This window comes from Nicotiana tabacum, chromosome 13 (genome assembly GCF_000715075.1).
Source record: "Nicotiana tabacum cultivar K326 chromosome 13, ASM71507v2, whole genome shotgun sequence".
Classification (NCBI taxonomy): Eukaryota; Viridiplantae; Streptophyta; class Magnoliopsida; order Solanales; family Solanaceae; genus Nicotiana; species Nicotiana tabacum.
This window is the reverse complement of record NC_134092.1, coordinates 67,324,867-67,348,381: the sequence shown is the minus strand read 5'-3', so window position 1 is coordinate 67,348,381 and position 23,515 is coordinate 67,324,867. Positions and strand designations below refer to the sequence as shown.

Below are 23,515 nucleotides of genomic sequence, written 5' to 3'. Positions count from 1 at the left end.
TAGGAATCAATCTTTGGAATTGGGTTCTTCAATTTTCCTTACTCTTGGTTCTTGCAAAGTTGCTTCTCACAAAAAGGATCTCTTAGATTTGTGTATGGGTGCGCAACCTGTGCAGAAATAAACTCGTACTATATATATGAATAAATAGTAGATGGCTAAGAATAGAGGAGTGTTAACCAAGTTACACAAAAATCTCCTAACTCTAGCAAATAAAGGAAGTAAAAAGATATTCTTTCCATCTTCCAAAGAAGTAAAATTTACTTCCAAAAGTACTTCTTTAAATTTTGGCCTAAACTCAACCCATAAAGATCTGCCTAGATTTTCTGACATTATCACGTGGCTGTCAGGCCAGCATAATATAATACACCCTTGTCAGGCGTGAAAGTAAATCACGTTCTCGCTAGGACTCTAAGTTGTACAGGAACTACCAGTTGACCCAAGGTCTGAGACTCAGCAGGTAGCATGCTTGTTGATCCTCAAACTCAATTTCCAACAATACCTACGTGCATCAGAAAAGATCCGATTGTGTGACAAGTAGGGGTGTACAAACCGAACCGAAAAAACTGCACCAAAATAAAAAGTCAAACCAAACCGATTAAAAAACCCGACTTGGTTTGGTTTGGTTTGGTTTGGTATTGAGTAAAAAAACTCGAACCAACCCGACTTATAAATATATACTTTTAAGATTTTATATAGAATTTACTTTAAAAAATAACTAGAAATATTTGGAATTCTCTTACGGGATATATTTAATAAAATATGAAGTGCTCCATATTTATTAACCATAAATAATGGGTTGTATGATCACTTTCTTATCAAGTGTTACTGAAATGTGTCAATCTCTTTGTTCTTTCATATTCATATCATATGTTAAGATCTATTAAATTCTTATATCTTTTTCAAATTTGAAGTTATTATTAATAATTAGGTATCATATTGATTTTTATGTTTAATTACTAAATTTGGTTAACTTGAAAATGTACATCAACGAAAAATTATTGTCAGGCGACTAAAAAAATAACTATTATGTGTTACTAATAGAATTTTCCCATAAGAATATTTTAATCAATAATATGCTTGTCAATTTTTTATATTTTTACTAAATATATATTTACTTATCAAATACTTAACAAAGTAAGATTGAAATAATATTTAAGTAACAAAAAATCCGAAAACCCGAAAAACCTGACAAAACCGAACCAATCCAAACCGATATAGTTGGTTTGGTTTGGTTTTGATAAAAACCGAACCAACCCGGTCCATGTACACCTGTAGTGACAAGTATGGACAATCCATATAGAAACGCTTATATGTTGCACCATTGGCTTTGCTCCTGGTGTTAAGTAGGTATACACCTGGGGTTGACTCCAAGTTCCATAGAAAATCTTGTGGAGAAATATGAATTTCAGGTTTCTGCCAATTCTTGGTATTTTTTGTAAGTGGCTCTGTCTCTCTTCGTTTGCTTGCTGCAGTTGGAGGGATCCAAGTAGTCTGCAAATACTTTTGGTGCTTTCGCGCTATTTACTCATATTCTTTGTGCTTGATGATTTCGTCCTCACTTAAACTTACACTGTCTCACCTTATGAATTTTCAGGTTTTCTGCCAATTCATTGTCCTTTTTTTTTTTCTTTTAATTCTTCTGTCTGTCTTTCGTTTAATTGCTGCACTTAGGACGGACACTAGTAATTTAAAAGCTTTTTGTGCTGTCATGCCACTCATAGTCTTCTTGATAGTTTCATATTTCCTTAAGGTTAGTTTTCTATGACACCTTTGCATTGGCAAATTTTCTAATAACCAAAGCAATCAAGTTAATTTAACTATTTTCACATTATCGATATGTGAATGCAGTGAAATTTACTAAACTGAGATTTGTGAATATACTGCATTCGTAGAAATTGCAAAATAAGTTCGATATAACTTCATAAAGAAAGAAAGCCCTCGTGACATGGTCAGGTGATGATTTTTATATAGACAAACCTAAATTGTTCGGAATTGAGGCATAATTATTGGTGGGTGATAGACAGAGTCCTAAGGGACTGGTCTTTAAATATTATCTCTATTTTTTAATGTATTTAAAAAATAGAGATAGGACCCGCACAACTCTTATGGAAGTTCTCTACCGGATCGGTAGAGATTATGCTATATTTACTCTACTTATATTGTTAATTGCTTATAAACTCTACCCGATTGATATAATTTTATGCTTGTTTAATTGTTCACTAAACTTACCATATTGGCATAACTTTGTATTATCTGCATTCGACCTATCTGTTAAATTGTTCATCAAAGTATACCCGATTGGCATGATTTTGTGATTGTTCAATTGTTCATCAAACTCTACTAGATTAGCATAAATTTTTATTATCTGCATTTAACCTATTTGTTAAATTATACATCAAAGTCTACTCAGCTAACATAATTTTTTTGTGTTGTTTAATAAAATGTTCTTTGAATTTAATTTTGAATGAACCACCCCGATCTGCTCCAAATGATCTCAAATTTTAAACAAAACCTTCAAATACAAACACAAATGATTCTCAATCGCCAATTTAGTCAAATAACACCAAATCAAAAAGACCTACTTTGCCTTCTTCAACACTTTATAAGGACCAACAGGAGTTTTGAGATTTTTAAAGCAAATCACTAATGTATTGTTTAAACTAAAAGTTTAAGTATAAATAATCAACACTCAGAGGATTTTAACAGTAATTAACCATTAACTTCGAATTTTTCAACCCCAAACAAGAATTTTACACTTTCAAAATTGAAAGGATAGTGTTCTTAGCGAAGAAGAAGAAGAAGAAGAAGAAGAGATGTAGAAGGAGATGAAGGGGTAAATATGTTATTTAGCACACAAGGAAAAGAGGCGGAATTCATTTATTAAATTACGGGGACATTCAAGCTAGCCACCCAATTTCTTTGTTGTTGTTGCATAATTTCACAAAGAAAAAATCAGGATATTGTAAATCCTGTAATACTCATTGTTTGGCGAAGAGACAAACACCCCGCGGGTGAACAATGCATATATAAATGTCTCAACTACATTACAAGCATCCTCATCAGTCACCACGTTCAACCATTAACATACACATGCACAATTAAGTAGAAGGGCAGTATAACAATTGATATCCTAAGAAAAGTTTATTGTTGATGTTTGCTTATATGTTTGCTCTTTGATGCAATAATTTGCAAACTGTTGTTTAAGTGCGGTATTTGTGTATTTTAAAATGACATATCACAGCTACATCATGTAATAAATTTGAATAGTCAGAGACGTTGGTCTGGGGATAAATTTTTTAAATCTTGCAAAAATGGAACTCCCGTAGCAGCGTCCCGTTCAGTGTCAAGTTCTATTTATGTCACTCAAGTTTCCTCCCACGAAGCATAACGATTCTCGAGTCTTTTATCAGCTATAAATGTGAAAAGTCTTTTTATCAGCCATAAATGTGAAAACAAGCTCATTTCTGTTTAAAAAGCCCCGCCTAGTTTTTACTTGTTGTTTATGGCACTACTTATTCCATTTTATGAACTTGATATATCTTAAAAGATTTATCTATAAGCTACACAACTGAATAAATGTATGTAACACATGAAAAAGAAACATATGTACATTTTAAGAAAACACATCAGCAGTTCATAGGGTTAGACATCTCAAAATGCACGTCAAAATAAGACCAGAAATTAGCATTCGAGACAAAAATAGAATCGAGTTCAAGACAGTGGCATTGACATCGTTTCAAACAGAAAAACTATAAGAAGAATTTCTACATATGACTACCCCTTGTTGGCCGGCAGACATGGTTCCTTTTGCGAGCATGCTCTTGGTTATGGTGTTGTGTGCGACAAGCATATCCATACCAGCAGTCTTCTCTTTGTGCTACCTCTGAAGGTAAAAGCTGAGAGGAGAAAAGAAACAAGTTACTAGAGCATTAAAAATCTAGAGCTTGAGAAACGAATGACGAGTCAAATCCTACACTAAAGAAGCCAGAGCTAAGATTGAAATGGCGCAATTGGTTTGACAGAAAAATGCGCCATTAGTTATCGCTGAAGTGCGATGTTAGATAAAAACTTCTTTCGTATTTTGCTCAGCTTCTAATAAAAGACTGTTTTCCTCTTAAGTAACTCTACAAGTAAAAGATGAAATAACGGATGAATCAACAATGATCAGTGGAAACTTACATGTGCTGTCATTGTAACTCTAAACCAGTACAATAGGAATGAGACTAACTTGTCATAGCACTCACTGTACATAAAAAAAATATTAAAAATAAAAAAGACAATCAGCGGGAAGAAATTGCTTCACTAAATGAAATCTCAATAATCTCATCGAATAACAGACATTTTCCCTAACTTCAAGGCAAAGTAGCCACAAAGTCAAATTGGAAACCATCAGGTGCCAAATGACACGATTTCCAGAAATATAAAAATCGCAATAACCCAAGATGAGAACTTTGTTAAATTATTCAATATATCCAAAAACATGTACTCACCTACAAGTATATGTCCGGGAAGTTATCATCTCAGCATGATTCAAAGGCATCCTTGTGCGATCTGAAGGAAACAGAAGCACACATTATATAGCAGGACAATTCAATTTAAGGACGATAGTCGAAGAAAGTTATAAAGTCCTTTTTTCTTTCATAATTCAATAACTTCGTTCTAAGCTCATGCTGGTTTCTAATGAGGACCATCTTCAAAGATATGATATATAGCAACCGATAGTCATTTTTGGACTGATATAGTTTTTTCACCTGCACTATTTCTTTCAATCATGTCAATAACGGACTTGATCCACCACCTATCCGACTGTTCAATATTCAAGTTGCCGATTATTTAAATGGAATAGGACAAGCATTAGGTCACCTATGACTAATAAGATATAGAAACTTAGAAACTAAGTGGAAATGCTACAAGTTGAATTCTAGCTTCAAGATATTTATAAAGTGTTAAAAAGGACCAAGTCAAAAGTTAAATAATGGGAAGTGACAATGTTTCTTAGAATGGACAAAGCAAGTGCAATTCCAATATGTAATGTCCTTTGGAGTATTAAAGTGGACGAAGAGGAAGCAAGGACTAAGATGAATAGGAGCTCTAACTACTGCGCCAATCAGGTTAAATCCTACTTTTAAGTAGGTAAACACACTGGAAAACAATCTTTATAGTACTTGCTTCCATGAAGATAGTAAAATTCTCCAGACTGCCAATTTCTCAAAGTGTTTTTAACTCCTAGAGCTTCTGGACTAGAGGCAGTAACTTTTTGTAGAGAGAGAGAGAGAGAGAGAGAGAGAGAGAGAGAGAGAGAGGAATATACAATAATGAATACCATAAAAGACAGGAAGAAAAAGAAACTGATTCTCAAATTTCCAATGGTCAGATTACCTATCTCCCGCTTATCAAGCTTCAAAATCCAATCAGCTACCACATCCTGCAACGACCTTGTCATCTCTCTAATGCATCTTTCAGTAATCTATTAGAGGATCACACCTAGAGTTAGGAGACCTAGTACTCCAACTAAAGCATTGAGACTAATAACAATCTATCCAAAGAAACATAAAGAAAACAAAGAAGCCATACATTTTGTTCATAATGATTCTTCTCATGTGCCAAGGAGGGTATTCTAGTAATTGTACGTTCAGCAATCTGCAGAAACATGTGCATCAATTTGACATATTCTATAAAAATCAAGAGTGCAAATGTAAATGCTATAAGTAACAAAACAAAAGTATTACCATCATCAAGGAGAAAAACAAAAAGGAAAAGGGAGAGCAATCAAATGAAGAAACAAGGAGAAGAAATATCAAATTATAGATCATGTCCTCAAGTTAACTTGTACAACGAGGACCACCTTACCAACTCGGAGTTCTCCCTTTTTATGATTTTGGTGTCAAGGCCAACTTACCTCAACTATTCCACCAACTTAAAACTCTTTTAGTCACAGATGCCAGTCGTGGAGATAACATCAACCAAAACAAGAGGGGAAAAAAGAGAGGATAAGGAGGGACGTGGTCATTTGAGTTTGCATGATTAAATTGAAAAAGCAGAAGAGAACGAGAGGTGACAAATCCATCAGAAAAGAGTTTCAAGATTATCTCCACTCAAAAGTGGGTGGAGAAAGAGGGTTATCGCACTAAAGAAATTACAAGGATAAGAAATAATCACTGGGCTTTGCACCTATTCAGGTTGGCAATTCTTCGTAACTGTTAAAAATCAGTGAAATTTCATCCCTCAACCATTAGGTGCTTTGAATGTACAACAAATTTTATTTTTTTAGTAAACCCAAACTCCCACAACAATACAGGTGCCAGAGTAAGAACGCATCAAAGTCCTCTTATAGGCCATCAAAATAAATTTCTAAAAATTCATCCAACTACGTAACATACCAAGTTCAGTTGGATGATGATGCTCTAAACATTAAAGTTTTCTAACCAGTATAACCAAAACATAGTTCGCAATCAGAAAAGTACACCGGATTTAAGTAATTACAGGCTTGAAAGTTTCAGGACTGCAAAGTGGATGTAAATTGCTTCCATTGACTCCCTGAGAATGCCAATAAGCAGCACAAAATGCTCGATCACATCCCAAACCTACAAAGCCAAATCGCCTTAGGTCTCACACGCTAAACACTTCAAAGAGGAACAGAAGCTTTGGCATTTCCATTTAATGTGAAACGGGCACACACACACAATCACACAAACACAGTTGAGGAAAAGATATTTCGCAACAAGAACATAAGAGCAAAGAGTTTGGAAGCATAGTTTACAGTGTTGTTGCATTCCAATGTTTAATCGAGAGGGCATCATTCCACCACATGCTTGACATTGAAGATGAACTGTGCTTTCATCACACTGAAAACCTCCAAATTCAATGCCTGGATGTAAATTATTCAATGTTAGAAATTCAAAGTTCATAACCATTGAATTATTTTAGATCAATAGTTGGAATACAGAATTAAAAACCATAATAAATTTAAAATTACACGAGAAGAATATTAGATTATATCAAGCTTTACATGGGATATACATTTTGCCCAATAAGTCAAACAAGCACTTTTTCTGGACAAGTCAACACGCTGCACTTTGTATCAATTCCTATTGCAAATAACATCTAGATTGAGGAAAACGTAATTACCACACTGAGGGCATAAAGGCTCCCAACTATTTGCTGCATCTGATGGAGAACGTTCCCTCTTCCGGCGACTTTTTCTACTGCCGAGGACCTGCTCCTAGGGGTTAGTATGTTTACCAAGTTTAAAAGGAAGCAAGTCGTCGAGCGTTCATGATACTGACGATATAATAATATGTGATTAGCGTAATAATGACATGTTATAGACACTCTTCTAAACTTGAAATGGAAGACAAACTCCTGAAAAAGCTAGGATACTGCAGTGCAAAACAATTACAATCACTTGATCACAAAGCACCAGTGCCTGACAAGTTAGTGTAAAGATGTTTGGAAGCACAGGATCAACCATACAACTTTTGAAAAACGACTACCTAAAAGCCATACAAAGTAGAACTGTTACAAAATTTCATGACATTTTGAAGACAAGCCATAGTGATAAATTAAACTACTTAGCATACGACTTGGGAAAGAAATATCTATACAAAAAACCATACATAGTAGAACTGTAATCAAATCTAAGGAAATTCCAAAGGCATCTCATATGATAACTTAGACTACTTACAAGAGGTGATTTTATTGATGCACAGGAATCAAGCAGCACAACATCTTCACTCGAGCGTTTCAAGGAAGGATCCGCAAGCAGTATATCCTGCATAATCAGGGCATAAACTTTTAAGTACAAGTCACAATGAATTATAACATGCATCTAATGCTTCCACAAAGAAAGGCTTAGGTCTGCTAAAAGTTCTTTAAGAGAAAAGGCACAACAACATTAGAGAATTAAAACTTGAATTGGGGATGATTTATTTAAAAAGATTGATAAAACTAATCACCAACTTGAATAAATTAACTTAAAAAGGAAATTTTTCCAACTAGAAATAAGGGCAAAAGTGAATTAGTTTCACGTCTTACTTCCTCAATGTTATGGAAAAAATGGTTTCTTCCAACAAACTGTACAACTGCTCTGCACTGGGGACATAAAACACTTGAACGCCTCTCTTGAGACCTCCTTAGCCACTCTGAAAAGCATCCATTACTGGAAGAATGAAGAACATAAGTGATAGCACATCTAGTCAAGGATCAAAATTCAAAATGGTTTTTCGAACAGCTAAAAGATCGAACCCACTAACCAGAAATTGTGAAGGCAAGGTGCAGCTGTGACAACGTCATGCCAGATATTTAAGCAGATACAGCATTTTGCATACTCAACATCGAGAGAAATCTAGCAGAACAATAGGCCATGTCAGTAAGCATAAACGGATAATCATGAATAGAAACAGGTTTGCTGAGAGTTTAATTATTCACCTGCATATATCTGCGAGATTCCTCAGTGGGCATCATTTCGAGTCGGTATTTCACAAAACCTAACAGCATTGAAGCGTAATACTATAAGCCACACATTAACACCCATAAAATATGTCAATTCTAATAAAATTCTGAGTTGAAACTTGGGTTGAGATTACATTTCTTAAAATGATGAGAGTCAATATCTTCTTCATCAAACCCTTCTTATCCTAATAATCTATAGCTTGTAAGTTAATACAAACATCAAATATGACCAGCGAAGCGAAACATCTTTCAAATCTCAATACAATTGAGGAACATAAAGGGCGCACACGTGCATGAAATGCTCTACGGCTAGAGTTGGGGTAGGAGGAGTATGGGCATGCTTTTCTTTTTCTTTTTTCTTTATTCTTTTTTCTTTTTTCTTTTTTATTTTCTTCTTTTTTTATTTTTAATTGTTTAAAGAGGATGGGCATATATTGTACATAGCCTTCCCTTTATTTCTGGGAAAAAAAAAAAAGAGGCTACTTCCACGCTTCAAAACCATGACCTATAGGTCACCAAAGTAGCAACTCTACCATTGCGCTAAGACTCCACTTGAAGAGGAACACCAAATTCAATATTAGCTAACAATAATTGTATCTAAGCTGTTAGTACAACACTAACATATAACATGAGATTAGCAGCTTTAGGCTTCAAACTGCTCATGGTGGAGCAGCATACGGTTAAAGATTTTCATTTCCTTTTATCACCCGGAAAACACACCAAAGAGAGTACTACTGCAGGTAATAAAACAGAAAAAATAGACACCAAAGCAGATAACGAAAATTGTATAAGACTAAAATTACAAAAGAGAATCTGATAACAAATAACACCCACCTTCATCACTGGGGCCCAGAGAAATTTCACTGCCACACTTAATTACAGCAACATGCTCATCCTGAACCACCGTCTCATCAACAACAATTGCTTTTGAACTATATTGGAGAAGTTGTAGATAGTCAACAGAGATACAACTTTGGTTGAGACAAAAAGCAAAATCAAGTTGCATAGAAAAAGCACCACCCCTGAAGCAACTGACTACATTGACAACTATTGAAGAGAATTATTTATTTTTAATCTGCTAGAGAAAAGCAGCAGTCCACAAAGTAACAATTAACAGATACAATAAAAACAAACAAAAAAAATTCCTGATAAATCAGTAATATCGTTCATTGACCACCAAGCTGGAGTGAAGAATATGTTCCAAGCGAGTGACTTAACCACATTTGGCTACATGTTATCCCAATCATGACTTTCTCTTTAAATCAAAAGTTTATGGCAATAAAAAATCTCTTTGTGCGACTTGTATTCCAGTCACTACTATGACAGAGTTTCCTATCTCTTTCATTGCAACTTAGCTAGAAACTACAAAGAAGCATAGTTCTCCATTATGACTTTTTAGTTTTTACTCCTTGCTGCCTCCAGAATCCCAGATCGTGATAGTTTCTTCTACTCCTTCCATTACAAAAAGATTGGCACTATTTCCTTATCAGTCCGTTTCAAAAAGATTGGCATCTTCCAAGATTTCCTTAATATGAAGCATTTATAGCCACACAAATGTTATGGCAAGTTTAACACCACAAGTTTCAATAGTATTACAGCCACACAAATGTTATAGCTTATTTAAGACTACATATCTTAAAAGTCTTCCCTTCTTTATTAAAGTTTGTGCCAAGTCAAACTAGTATAATCTTTTTGAAACAGAGGGAGTACTGTCTTTGGTGCTACCCGATCAATATATCAATCAGTGAACACACAAATATTCCATAGCTATGTAATAGTTTGCAATGTAACATGGTCAGTAAGTATCTTCTCTACTTCCTTTATACAAACAATATCAACTCATTACAATTTAACTTCTCTCCTTGAGTTGTGCTCCATCAATATTGCATCCCTCATAGTACATCAAGTGAAAGAACAACCTTCTTTTGAATTTTGATGCGCCACAGTATCTTTCGCGCCTCCCTCCAATCCCCATATCCAAATAATTCCTGGTAAATATGTGCACTGTCATATTCTACCCAGTGCACTTCACAGTAGGCTAGTCGATCAGATAGATGATTAATGATCTTTGCCCCTTATTACTAAAGGTAGTTGAACCAACAACTCCAGGCCATGTGATCAAGTATTTCTATTCAAACTCTGTAGGTTATGTAGATTTTGAGAAGAAGAAAAGGCTTCTTGTATTTCTGTATGTTTCTTACATCCCTAAACAAAGGTATCTATACACTGGGTCCTATGACTATTTCAGGAAGGGAAATAAATTACAATCAATCAGACTAAAATCAAATCTCAATCAGAATCAATTCTTTCCTAATAATTAAGCCAATCAACATAATCAAATCTTTCCTAATAATAAAGGCAATCAACACTCCCCCTCAAGTTGGTGCAAAGATATCGCACATGCCCAACTTGCAAACCAGTGTATGAAAAGTCTGTTTGTTTAGACCCTTGGTAAACACATCAGCTAGCTGCTTTTCTGATGACACATGAATCAAGCCCAAGACACCACTCGTAACGTTTTCTTTGATGTAGTGTCGATCATTTTCAACACGCTTTATTTGGTCATGCTGAACTAGATTATGAACTATGTTGATGGCGGGCCTTGTTGTCACAATATAAGAAAAGTTTCCGCTTTTCAGTGAGTCTCAATTCCTCTAGTAATTTTAGTAAGCAAAGAAATTCACAGACACCCTGGGCCATAGCTCTATATTCTGCTTTCGCACTTGATCTAGCAACTACACTTTGCTTCTTGCTTCTCCAAGTAACCAAATTCCCTCCTACGAGTGTACCGTAACCTGATGTAGATCTTGTATCATCTAAAGATCCAGCCCAATCCGCATCTGTGTAGGCTTCTACTTGAAGGTGACCATGTTTGGAGAAAAGTATACATTTGCCTGGAGCAGACTTCAGATACCGCAAAATGTGAAAAATGGCTTGCATATGAGGATCTCAGGGATCATGCATGAACTGACTCACCAAGCTGACTGAATAGGCTATGTCAGATCTAGTATGAGAGAGATAAATGAGTCTTCCGACCAACCTCTGATACCTCTCCTTATCAACTAGCTCTCCAACTCCTGTTTGTAACTTGTGATTACTTTCAATGGGCTATTCCGCTGGTTTGCAGCTTGTCATACCAATTTCTTTCAAAAGATCTTTAAATATACTTTCTTTGAGAAATAAAAATTCCTCTTTTTGATCTAGCAACCTCAATTCCCAGGAAGTACTACAATTTTCCTAGATCCTTGATCTCAAATCCCTGTGCCAATAGCTTCTTCAATCGGGTCATCTCCTCTTTGTCATCTCCTGTCATTATTATGTCATCAACATAAACTATGAGAAGAGTGAGTTTACCCTTTTGATGTCTTATGAAGAGAGCATGATCAGCATCACTTTGTTAGTAGCCGAAGGTTATCATTGCTTTGCAGAATCTGTCAAAACCAAGCTCAAGGGGATTGCTTCAGTCCGTACAGGGCTTTCCTCAGTCTGCACACCTTTCCTTGACTTTGTTCATTATCAAATCCAGGAGGAATCCCCATACAAACCTCTTCTTCTAAGTCTCCATGAAGAAATGCATTCTTCACATCAAATTATTGTAAGCCCCAATCAAGATTAGCTGCACAAGATAAAAGAATCCTGATAGTATTCATTTTTGCAACAGGGGCAAATGTCTATTGATAATCCACTCCATAAGTCTAAGTGAATTCCTTAGCCACCAATCTTGCTTTGAATCTTTCAATCGAGCCATCAGCTTTGTGCTTCATAGTGAAGACCCATTTGCAGTCAACCAACTTCTTGTCTGTTGGTGAAGTGATAAGTTCCCAAGTCTCATTTTTTGACAAGGCCTTCATTTCTTCAATCATAGCTTGCTTCCATTTAGGATCTGCAAAAGTTTCCTACCAATTCTAGGGAATAGACACAAAAGAAATAGACAAGGCAAAGGCTCTATAGAAGGGAGACAAAGAATTATAGGAGACAAAATTAGATAAAGGGTGCTTGGTGGTGCAACATCTGACTCCTTTTCTGTGAGCAATAGGCACATCTAACTTATTAGGAAATATAGATAATTCACCAGTTAAAAGAAGGTTCAGCTTCGGTAGATTGCATGATGGCTTCTTCTGCTCTATTTCTGCTTGAGTAAGTTTTCAAATCAGGCTCTAATTCTCCTTGAGTAAGTTTTCAAATCAGGCCTATCCAAACACCCAGTAGTCTCCCCTTGAATTCTTTCTCCAATTTCACTTTCCCAATGACAATATCATCAAGAGGTCCAGTAATGAAATTAGGTAGAATCATCTCTTGCTCCTTACTACTCTCCCCCAGAAGAGGTAATGAGGTAATACTGAAATAGGGCTCAAATTCTCGAAAGGTAACATCCATGTTAACAAAATATCTCCTTGAGGGAGGATGTAACATTTGTAACATTTCTGTGTCGGAGAATACCTGATAAAAACACAATTAATAGCTCTAGGATAAAGTTTTCCAGAATTCCTAGTTTGGACAAAGCAAACACACCCAAACACCTTTGGAGGAACAGTATATTCATTCTTACCCTTTACAGCTTCCAGGGGGCTTCGAAAATTGAGGGTTTTAAGTGGTATTCTGTTGATAAGATAGGCAGCCACTAGAAGCATCTCCCCAGTAAGGTTTTGGTAGATGCTTGGTGAACATAAGAGATCTTGCTACTTCTAACAAATGCCTATTTTTTCTTTCAGCGACCCCGTTTTGTGCACTAGTGTAAGGACAACTAGTCTGATGGACTATCCCATTAGACTCCAAATAAGCACCAAATTTTTTATCCATGTATTCGCTGCCATTGTCAGCTCTCAAAATTTTTATTTTGGCATCAAACTGAGTACAAATCATCTTATGAAATGACTGAAAACAAGAGAAAACTTCATTTTTGGCTTTTAACAAATATACCCAAGTTATCCTAGTGCAGCAATCAATGAAAGTAACAAACCATCGACTACCAGACAAAGAAACAGTTTGGGTAGGACCCCATACATCAGAATGAATAGTCATAAACGGAGTTATGCTTCTGTTATCACTCACAGGATAAGAGTTTCTAGTATGCTTGGCATATTCACACGCATCACAGAATAAAGTTCAAATTGAGTCCTTGAAAACAAATCGGGATATAACTTCTTCAAAACAAAGAATGATAGGTGTCCTAACCGTCTGTGCCACTATATTATTTCTTGGTTGACATCCTTACTTTCCCCAAAAAAGGCTTGACCAGAGTTTTGAATTCCATATAATATATACAAGTCATCACGCAATCTACCACTGCCAATCCTTTTCCCTGTTTGAACATCCTTAAAAATACAATGATCAGGGAAGAACTCGACTTTATAGTTCAGAGCTTTGGTGATGGCACTAACAAATAAAAGATTGACAGGGAACTCAGGGACATAGAGCACGGATGATAGTTTAAAATTAAGAGTACAAACGACAGAACCTGTTCCAGAGATAGGTATTAAAGAACCATTGGCTATTTTAACATTATCTCTGTTGGGACACGGAGAATAGTTTTGAATGTTTTTAGAAAAGTCTATCATGTGTCTATTTGCACCAGAATCAACAATCCAAAAATTAAGGTGAGCAGCAAAGGCAGTACCTGATTGCACATAATTGGATGTGGCAACATTAGTGGAGTCAAGTTTGGCTAGGAGGCGACGGAAAAGCTGAATTTCATCCGAAGACAAGATTTCTCTAGAAATCCTCTCCTTAAATGTCTCCATATTTTCTGCTCAACCAGAAAGAAATTAAAATTGCTCCAAAATAGTCTGCCTCACAGGAAACCAAATCTATCTCGACGGAACCTTAACTCCGGTGTGCGGAAAAATCAAAGCGACCCCAACAGAAAAGAAAATTCCAACCAAAAACTGACCGTAAGGAATTTGTGTTGTGGAAAGCCACCAAGAGAGAAAACTCGACGTCTTTGATAAAAACGGAACCCTAGCGCTGCGAGGGAGATAACTCACCTCAAAAAGGCAGCAATGGCTCTGATACCATGTAGATTTTGAGAAGAAGAAAAGGCTTCTTGTATTTCTATATGTTTCTTACATCCCTAAGCAAAGGTAAATATACACTAGGTCCTATGACTATTTTAGGAAGGGAAATAAATTACAATCAATTTACAATCAATCAAAATAAAATCAAAGTTCAATCAGAATCAATTCTTTCCTAATAATTAAGCCAATCAACAGAATCAAATCTTTCCTAATAATAAAGGCAATCAATAGGTTACCATGCATAACTATTGAAATATTCAAAATACTCACTTAACCTAAGAAATTGGAATGTCCACATTCAGGAACTGGCACAGTAATTGCATTAGAAGAGAGATTGCAGATCTGGTTAAGTGAAATATTACAATAGGTTCAATCTCTCCCCATGAGAAAATGCAACACAAGAAAATTTGATTCTATGAGCATCAGTCCCAGAAACTTCAACTGATAAACTTAGCAAGCATGCTTCAAGAAGTTACTTTAGCAAATTATTAATCTCCTGAGAGAGAACTCAAGGATTTTCTAGGCTAAATCCTAAGAACATGTCTGTATGCATGGTCACACCGAAGGAAACCCAAAAACCGGCATTTGCCTTCTTGCTGATACCAAATATACCAAATGACCAATGAGAGTTCAATGACATACATTTCAAGTACATACACGAAAGCTTTTCTTTTCTCATTTTTCATTCAGGGCAGGAAATAGTGTGCATATAGCGGCACTTTTCTAGTATTTTTACCTAACTTGCTCGGACACGGGTGCGGATCTAGAGGTCGGATCCTTCGAGATGTGACTTATAGGATTCGGGGATACGGATCCTAGTACAGATACGGACACAGGGATCCGGCTAAAATAATTCAAAAAATTAAAAATATATCTAAATTATGAGAAATTTCGTGGAATACTTATGTATAGCTTGTAAAGTGTGGATTTCTTTTTTATTCTCAAGTTGTAGATAAGAAAAAGGATTGATTTCCTAGATAAGGTATGTTATTATCTTCAAATTTACCCTAATTTTGGTTCTGATTTCGGGAAGCAAATTGTATCACGTCTCGAATTTTTTCATCCGTCGTGGTCAAAGTACCCAAAATTATTTGACCAGATCCGGTACGGATCCCATATCCACACCAATACTAGTGTTGTGTCGACACGGGCGCGGCACCTAAACTACCGTGTCGGAGAAACTTAGTTTTTTACTATAAAATTCGATTTGGGCGGGAGAATGCAAAACAATCTAAAACCCAATATCTCAGTGGAAATAATGGTTTAGCTTCTCTATTTATTAGATAAATCATCAACACATTATCCTAAAGCAACTACAGTCATAGCTAGTTGTGGCAATTTCAACCCACATTTGCTCAATCCGCCCAACCCGCCCGCAATAAACTCATATTCAACCCGCCCATTTTAAATATGGGTAAATATGGTTAACCCATATTCAACCCGCAATAAAATGGGCAAAAACGGGTTTAATGCGGGTTGAATACGGGTCGAATGCGGTTTTAAATTTGTTTTGATTTCCGGATTCCTGCATGAGGCCTAAAGCTATTACCCACAACTATTCTTTCTCAGAGATTTGCTTTGAGTAGAGTCTAACTCATTTGTTTTGCCACTTGTTATTACACTATTGGCATGCAATCAAGTAATGAGCTCAAGATTATTTGATATTCCTTCACCCAAATATAGATAAACTGGTTCATGTTTTCGACCTTCAAATTGTCTAAATTTACATTTAATTTGACATTGATTATTTCGTTTTGTTTTGTGATAGAAATTTGATAAGTTAAGCTATCCCAAGAAACTGCCGCAGATTTCTTTTTTGGTGAAAAAGTTATAGAAAAAAAAACTTTTCATGACGTTCTATGTAGTACTAACAGTACTAATTAAGTGAAGTATTTTTTACTTTCTTATAAAAAATTAAAAATTAAAGAAAAAACTAAGTTAAGTATTTTCCTGAAACGGAATTCTAGAGAAAAGTAGTTAAACCATTTACCCATGGAAATATTGCAAAAAATGGCACCATTCTTTGCCAAGAATTACGAAATTCTCAATAGTAAATTATTACAAATTTACTAATTAATGAAATAGATTGCTAATGCATTTTGCTAGGCTAATTTTTTAAATTATTACAGGGTTTAAAGTTTTCCATGCGAACAATAAAATTCTTGGGCTTAAATAAGATGTTTAAAAGAACCTTTTTGTAGCCATTATAATGAAGTTCTATTTGAAAAGTTCAAGCACTAATAGAAGGGGCTTAATTAGCACATTTCTGAGATAATGAGGAATTGAAACACAATTTGAAATACAGATAATGAGAAATTGAAACACAATTTGATCTTCTTCTGAGAACTTGTAAACAATAATAGAGTAGAGAGTTATAGTAGAGTCAAAATAAAATGGTTTCAGACAAAGTACAAAAATGGGTCAAACCCACTTTTTATCTAGCCCATATTTTACCCAACCCACATTTTACCCGTATAAAAATGGACGGGTTGGGTTGCAACCCGTTTTTATTCTACCCATTTTCAACCCACCCAAATTCAACCCAACCCGCCCATTTGCCTAGTCACAGCATGAACAATATACACTAGCACAAAATGTAGTATTTATAGAACCAGAAATGTTTACCTCTTATTTTGCATCATGGCAGAAACTAGATCCACATTCCTTGTTATCTTACACCATTCTTGCTTTTCAGAAGAGGAATTCTTCACTTCACTACATATTACAGTCTCCTTCAGCCTCAACTCAATTTCTGAATAGTGAGAATCCACCGGTACTATAATTACAAGGATAAATGCATGTCAATAAGCAATATCTATCTCAGCTCTAATCTTCCTTGTACTTCTAAGAAGCCAAAATCATCAAACAAGGGAACAACAACAACAACAACAACCCAGTAGAAACCCACTAATGGGGTCTGGGGAGAGTAGTGTGTACGCAGACCTTACTCCTACCCCAAAGGAGTAGAGAGGCTGTTTCCGAAAGACCCTCGGCTCAAGAAAACAAAAAGACAAAACGACAAGAGGAGACAACATTAGTATCACCACAACAATCATAGAAAAAATAGGAACATCATGAAATGCAGAAGAAAGATGCAAAGCAAAAATGATAGCTAGTAAATAGGACATGCACTGAAAAGCGAAGTAGTAAAACACAACATTGTCACTAGCTACCCTAGACAAAAACCCTACGTGGCCAGTTCCACAATGGTACGAAGTAAGTCAAGACTCAACTACATCCTAACCTACAACTCTAATACTCGATCTCCACATCTTCCTATCAAGTGTCATGTCCTCGGAAATCTGGAGTCTCGCCATATCCTGTCTGATCACCTCTCCCCAATACTTCTTAGGCCGCCCTCTACCTCTTCTCGTGCCCTCCACAACCAGCCGCTCACGCCTCCGTACCGGAGCATCTGGGCTTCTCCTTTGAACATGTCCGAACCATCAAATAAGGGAACAACAAATAGAAATTCAAATAGAGTCTTTATCTCTGCAATCACAATTAAGAAACCGAAATCAAGCATCACCAAATATCAATAAGACTCCAGAAATTGAGGTACCTAATATTACTAGATTGGCTGGTAATCTAGGATGCAAAGCAGGTTCCTTATCTACTAGTACTAATTTAGATCTCCCTTTGGTTGATAAACACAAAGCTGAAGACATATAGCAGGGTGTCTTAGAAAGGTACGAGAAAAGACTAGCTAATTCGAAGAAGCATATCTACCCATCAAGCGTAGGCTAGTCTTGATTAATAGTGTTTTGAATTCACCATGTAAATTACAGGATTTTCTGTCTCCTCTATATAGATCCTATCAATGATTTTATATGTTCATGGCATTTCACCAAACTATATATGTTGGTCCGACAGACTGTTAAGCGGTCATACTCTGTCACCCCCACCACTTCACCTCTCCCTATGGCCCCATGACAGAACAAAGCCAAACCACATGGATTATATATATAAGAACAAGCATATAGCACTTCCAAAATTAAATTATACAAATGCACTAATTCTAAAAATAAGCGTTCCAGGTCAAAACCGATTTGTCTAGATAAATGCTACCTGATATGGATCAACATGCAATTTGTTAAACAAAATAAAAATGTAATAAGCAAAGGGTAGGCTACTTCAAGCACTAACGTAAACATGAAAAAGCAATATCTTTTTGTTACAATTGTGGGGATTTTCTTCATACCAAAAGAAAGTAGCCAAAAGATGACTGAAATTGCATAATTTACTTATCAACAGGTAAAAGAAAATACTTTTCTTTCCCATTTTTTTCTAAACAGAACCATCCTTGTGAATCGTAACTGAAATTAAAGTTAACCAGTTTCACGAAATAATGGAATATAACTTCAGTGTTACAATGCAAGATTGTGCATTTACCACAAGTCACAATTTTGATTACCACACCACCGAATTCCAAGAAAATACGACAAAGAAATAAACGAATAGGGCTTACTGAGTTTCGCCCAGACTTCACCGAATTCTGAAAGTTTAGCACTTGAGCTTTCTCCTTTTTCCATTGCTGTTTAATAAGCAACGAGAAAGAATCGAGTTTTTGTAGTTATATAATACTATTAGAGGAGAGAAGCTTACAGTGGAAGGAAGGCAACAACATTGGCATAAGTCAAGAAGTTATCGATGTGGACTGCAACGAAGTTGGGACTTTGGGGTCTTGCCGTACCGTTTTGTCACTTTTGCCCCATTTGAATTTACACCAAGGTCTTGCCCTCCTGATCTATCTATACTTATACTATCTATATCTATTATCTATTATATATTACTCCCTACGTTTCAAATTAGATAAGATATTTTCCATTTTAGTCTGTTTCAAAATAAATAACACATTTTAAATTTAAAAATAATTCAACTTTAAACTCTTTATTTTATCTATTTTACCCTTAATGAGAAATTTTTATAATCACACAAATGTCATGACCCCACAAAATTTTTACCCATTAATCTTTAAGACCACAAGTTTCAAATGTCTTTTTTTTTTTAACTTTGTGCCGAGTCAAACTACCTCATCTAAATTGAAACGGAGGGAGTATCTATTATCATCATCTATATACTATATTAAAAGCACGAAGGCCCTTATCGAAATGTCGATCGCCTTTTTTACCCTTTAAAATATACTTTATATTGGACAAAATAGTAATTTTCTTATCTTCCTAATATTTAGAACTTCTAAATCAACTAAAATTTTATTTATTATATCTTTCCTTATTTGATATATATATAGAGAGAGAAACTCACATATTGTAAGAACTCACCACGTTGGAAAATACTGTAAGGAAAGAATTCAGCGGCAATAATGGTAAATGAATAGTACAATTAATGAATGTTCAAGCTAAGTGATTTAAGCCAAACAAATTAAAACACTCTTAGTGGAAAGGAAAAGTGATAACGTAGATTTATGGAAATAATCTGCCTATTCGATTTCTTTTTTCCTAAATATTAGAAAAAGTATAGTTATAGTTGTGTCATAATTAAATTAAATAATTTATATAAGGTAAAAATTAAATTAATTTTAAAGTTATTTTTTACTGAATTCAAATAAGGAAAGATATAATAAATAAAATTTTAGTTGAATTAGAAGTCCTAAATATTAGGAAGACAAGCAAATTACTATTTTGTTCAATATAAAATATTTTTTTAAAGGGTAAAAAGGCGAATAATATTATATAAATATTATAAAAATTGATAAAGAGAATCTTCTACACTATCTTAAAAGCATGAAATCTCAACAAATAATTAAGTCTTTGAATTAATAAATTAGCAAAAACAATTCAATTCAATAATTTTCAAAATCATTATGTAAGTAAAATTATTTGTCAAGTTGTTAAAACTTTTAAGGTACATAAATTTATTTTCACTAGAAAAGCATCGGTCGTGAAAGAAATAAGAAAATAGAGAAAAATTCATTAATAATATAGTATTAAAAATTAGATTGCTAAACATGCTAAGTTGAAGCATTAATTAAGGGTGTAACATAAGACAAAAGGTATTCAAAAGAAGTGTCGTTATCATTTTTCTTTCTTTGTATATTCATTCCAATAAATGATAATTCCCTATATTTTTTAATATAGTATTATATATTTTTGTAATTCAACATTAGTTAGTTAAAACTTTTATTGTTATTTATTAGTAATTTTCTATGAGGAGTTCTGCCTCATCACTCACAAATTTCTAAAAAACCAAAAGATTCAAATTCTTCAAGTTGTTTTGTTATCTTTGAATAATTGTGGTAAAAGTATCTTTTATGTTATTTGCTTATAGTATTTGGTAACAAAGATAACAATAATTTTTATAAGATATTTCACGCCTCATAAATCATAATAAGGGCATATAAAAATTTATGTGGAGAATTTCTTTATTTTAGTGAGATTAACATTCGTTATTTTAGGAACTTATATTTTTTTCTCTAATACTTGTTCAATAACGAAAAATACATTATTTAATAATATTTACGTAATTTTTAAAATTTGTATATTCATTGACACACGCAGGTACACGCGCAAAGCGCGTACCTTAAGACTAGTCATACTATAATCGGGAAGCCCCAAAGTAAAAGTTGAATTACCATATTACCCATTAAATGCTGAGTGACAATTTTGCCCTTAAATTACACATTTACTCTTATAATTTTTGGTACTTACTACAGCCTATTCAATGTTCAGGTGCAATTCTCACTTACTACAGCCTATTCAATGTGTTGCAACTGCTTTCATATTTCAATACTTATTGCAATCTTTAGAATATCTATTTAATATTTTAATTCTTTTCAACTTTCAATAATAACTACAAACGGGAAGGTGAACCTTTTCAGTACCTTTTATAGCCTACTCAAATCTAAAAAACGGACAGTTAACTTATTAAACAATTATTATTTCTGTCAAGCCATTATCCATTAAATACATCATTCTTCAAAATTATATATATTGCTTAGCATCAGCTACACAAAAAACCATACTACAAGTGCCAAATGAGGTTAATTGATTTCTTTTTTTAGTCACTTTTCATAGTCTTTTACTAATTTTATAACTAATTAATGGTATTTTACCTTGTTATGTTATGTGTAAAAATGTCCCGATAAATCAAGTGATAAAAGGAATTTTGAGAAATTCATGAAACCGTCTGAAATTTTAAATTATTTGTGGTCCACTCTATTTCTATTCTTTTATTTTTTTTTTCTCTTCGGTTCTTTAAGCTTTACAATAATTTAATAACTGTAATATCATTCATTTTTATTTCTTTTTTTCCTTTCCCTTTTTGTCTATTTATTATTCATTGTATGGTTTGATTACAATATCTCCATTTTGTTACTCTTGTGAGATGTACTGATACATCATCTTATATTGTGGTTTTCATCTTCTTTTAGCATATTTCATAAAAAATATTCTTCTAGCATAATTTTTAGATATGCTTGTGATAAATTAAGTAATCTGACATAAGGTAACTTTTCTGGTGCATTATCGTACATATGAGCTTGCATTTCATTAATTTTAGTATTTTTATATATATAGTATTGCATCTATAAACTTTTGGTCCTCTAAAACCTATCATAAAAAGAAAAAATTTTGTCATCTAAATACTCCTTCCGTTCACTTTTACTTGACACGTTTTGCATTTTCACGCCTCTTAAGAAAATAATGATTGACATGATAATTTTACCACAATTACCCTATTAATTGATACTCAATAATTGAACCCAAATTCCCAAATAACTTCTGAAGAAAGAAATACTCCAAAGAACAAGAGAATAAAAGATGACTTTAGTGAACTTTTGTGTTTAACGAAGGGTGATAATGAAGAGTTCTCTGTGAATTCCAATATTGAGCATTGAAAAGCTACAATTGACCATTATTTATTCAAAAAATATTGGTTAATGAATTAAGGGTATAACAGGAAAAACAATTATCTTCTCTTGATATGCGTAAAGTGACAAGTAAAAATAAAATTCTATTTTTAGTATACATGCCAAGTAAAAGTGAACGGAGGGAGTATGTAGTAATCAGAGACATTATTGCTCTTTAGGAAAGGTTGATGATTGGCTTGATATTTTGGTCAAATAATAATCGCCAGCATGTTCTTTTTACATACTGTTCTAATAATGCTTTAATTAATGTATGTTTACTGAGTATGTTATTTATATTACTGATATGGTTTTTTCTTTAAATTTTTTATCCTTTTCTTTCATTTTACTGTCATTTTATAATTTCACCATAGACAGAAGGAGGCAAATAAGTCATTTACTGAGTAGAATTTCAATACCCAATTTATCAAACATTAATAATGTTTATGGGTCGTACAGTTAGTCTTCATATATTTACCTTAGACAAAAGAAAGAAAAAATCGTATTGATTGGCATGGGATACACGTGCAACGCACGTATCCAGAAATTAGTTATATTAAAAGAACGAAGGCTCTTAGCGAAATATCATTCGCTTTTTTTATCCCTTTAAAAATAGAGTTCACACTAGATAAAATAGTTATTTAATTAATTTTCTAATATGTAGGAATATGTATTTAATTATTTTTCCAATAATTAGGACTTTGAGTTTTTAACGTTATCATTTAATTATTTTTCTAATATTTAGTAATTTGAAATCAACTAAAATTTTAGTACTTATTAAATCTTTCCTTATTTGAAATAGAATTATTTTTCTTTAATTATATTTGATCTCCTTTCCTTGTATGTATCAACGTACAACCTCAATTTGAGATATGATTGTCACTATAAATTTGTAAATCAATTTTTATTTAAATTAAGGGTTTACCACATAAAAATAATTTGTTTCCCCTAAGACTCTTTATGTTGTGTATATTTGAAAAGTAGTTAACGTAAAAAATAAATATGATAAAGAAACTTAAAAATGCAAATCTTAGATGTTTTGAAGTGCATTATGACATTTATAATTACCTCCACGACCATCAAGCAAAGTTAATAACCATTTATATATTATAGAATAATACTATTGAATATTTAGCTTAGGGACATGGTTTGCGGTAGTTTAAAGCAATTTTATTTTATTTCTTTG

At 33.9% G+C, this 23,515-nt stretch overlaps 1 protein-coding gene across 3 annotated transcripts; it reads right to left on the bottom strand.

The window, feature by feature from the left end:
- Nucleotides 1-3,592: 3,592 nt before the first annotated feature.
- LOC107822045 (uncharacterized) lies at nucleotides 3,593-19,193 on the bottom strand. 3 transcript variants are annotated; one of them, XM_016648535.2, is made up of 15 exons: nucleotides 18,934-19,193; nucleotides 17,091-17,241; nucleotides 9,286-9,383; nucleotides 8,428-8,486; nucleotides 8,253-8,344; nucleotides 8,035-8,158; nucleotides 7,685-7,771; nucleotides 7,129-7,216; nucleotides 6,761-6,868; nucleotides 6,484-6,584; nucleotides 5,575-5,640; nucleotides 5,380-5,467; nucleotides 4,491-4,551; nucleotides 4,180-4,243; nucleotides 3,593-3,896 (listed from the first exon to the last, which is right to left on the bottom strand). In XM_016648535.2, the coding sequence occupies exons 1-15, from the start codon at nucleotides 18,995-18,997 to the stop codon at nucleotides 3,765-3,767; spliced, it is 1,383 nt and encodes a 460-aa protein (XP_016504021.2). In that variant the 5' UTR covers nucleotides 18,998-19,193; the 3' UTR covers nucleotides 3,593-3,764. The 3 variants fall into 3 exon arrangements, with proteins under 3 accessions (XP_016504021.2, XP_016504022.2, XP_016504020.2); XM_016648536.2 differs by having other exon boundaries at nucleotides 7,129-7,222; nucleotides 19,071-19,186; XM_016648534.2 differs by having other exon boundaries at nucleotides 7,129-7,222; nucleotides 18,934-19,168.
- Between the last annotated feature and the right edge of the window lie 4,322 nt (nucleotides 19,194-23,515).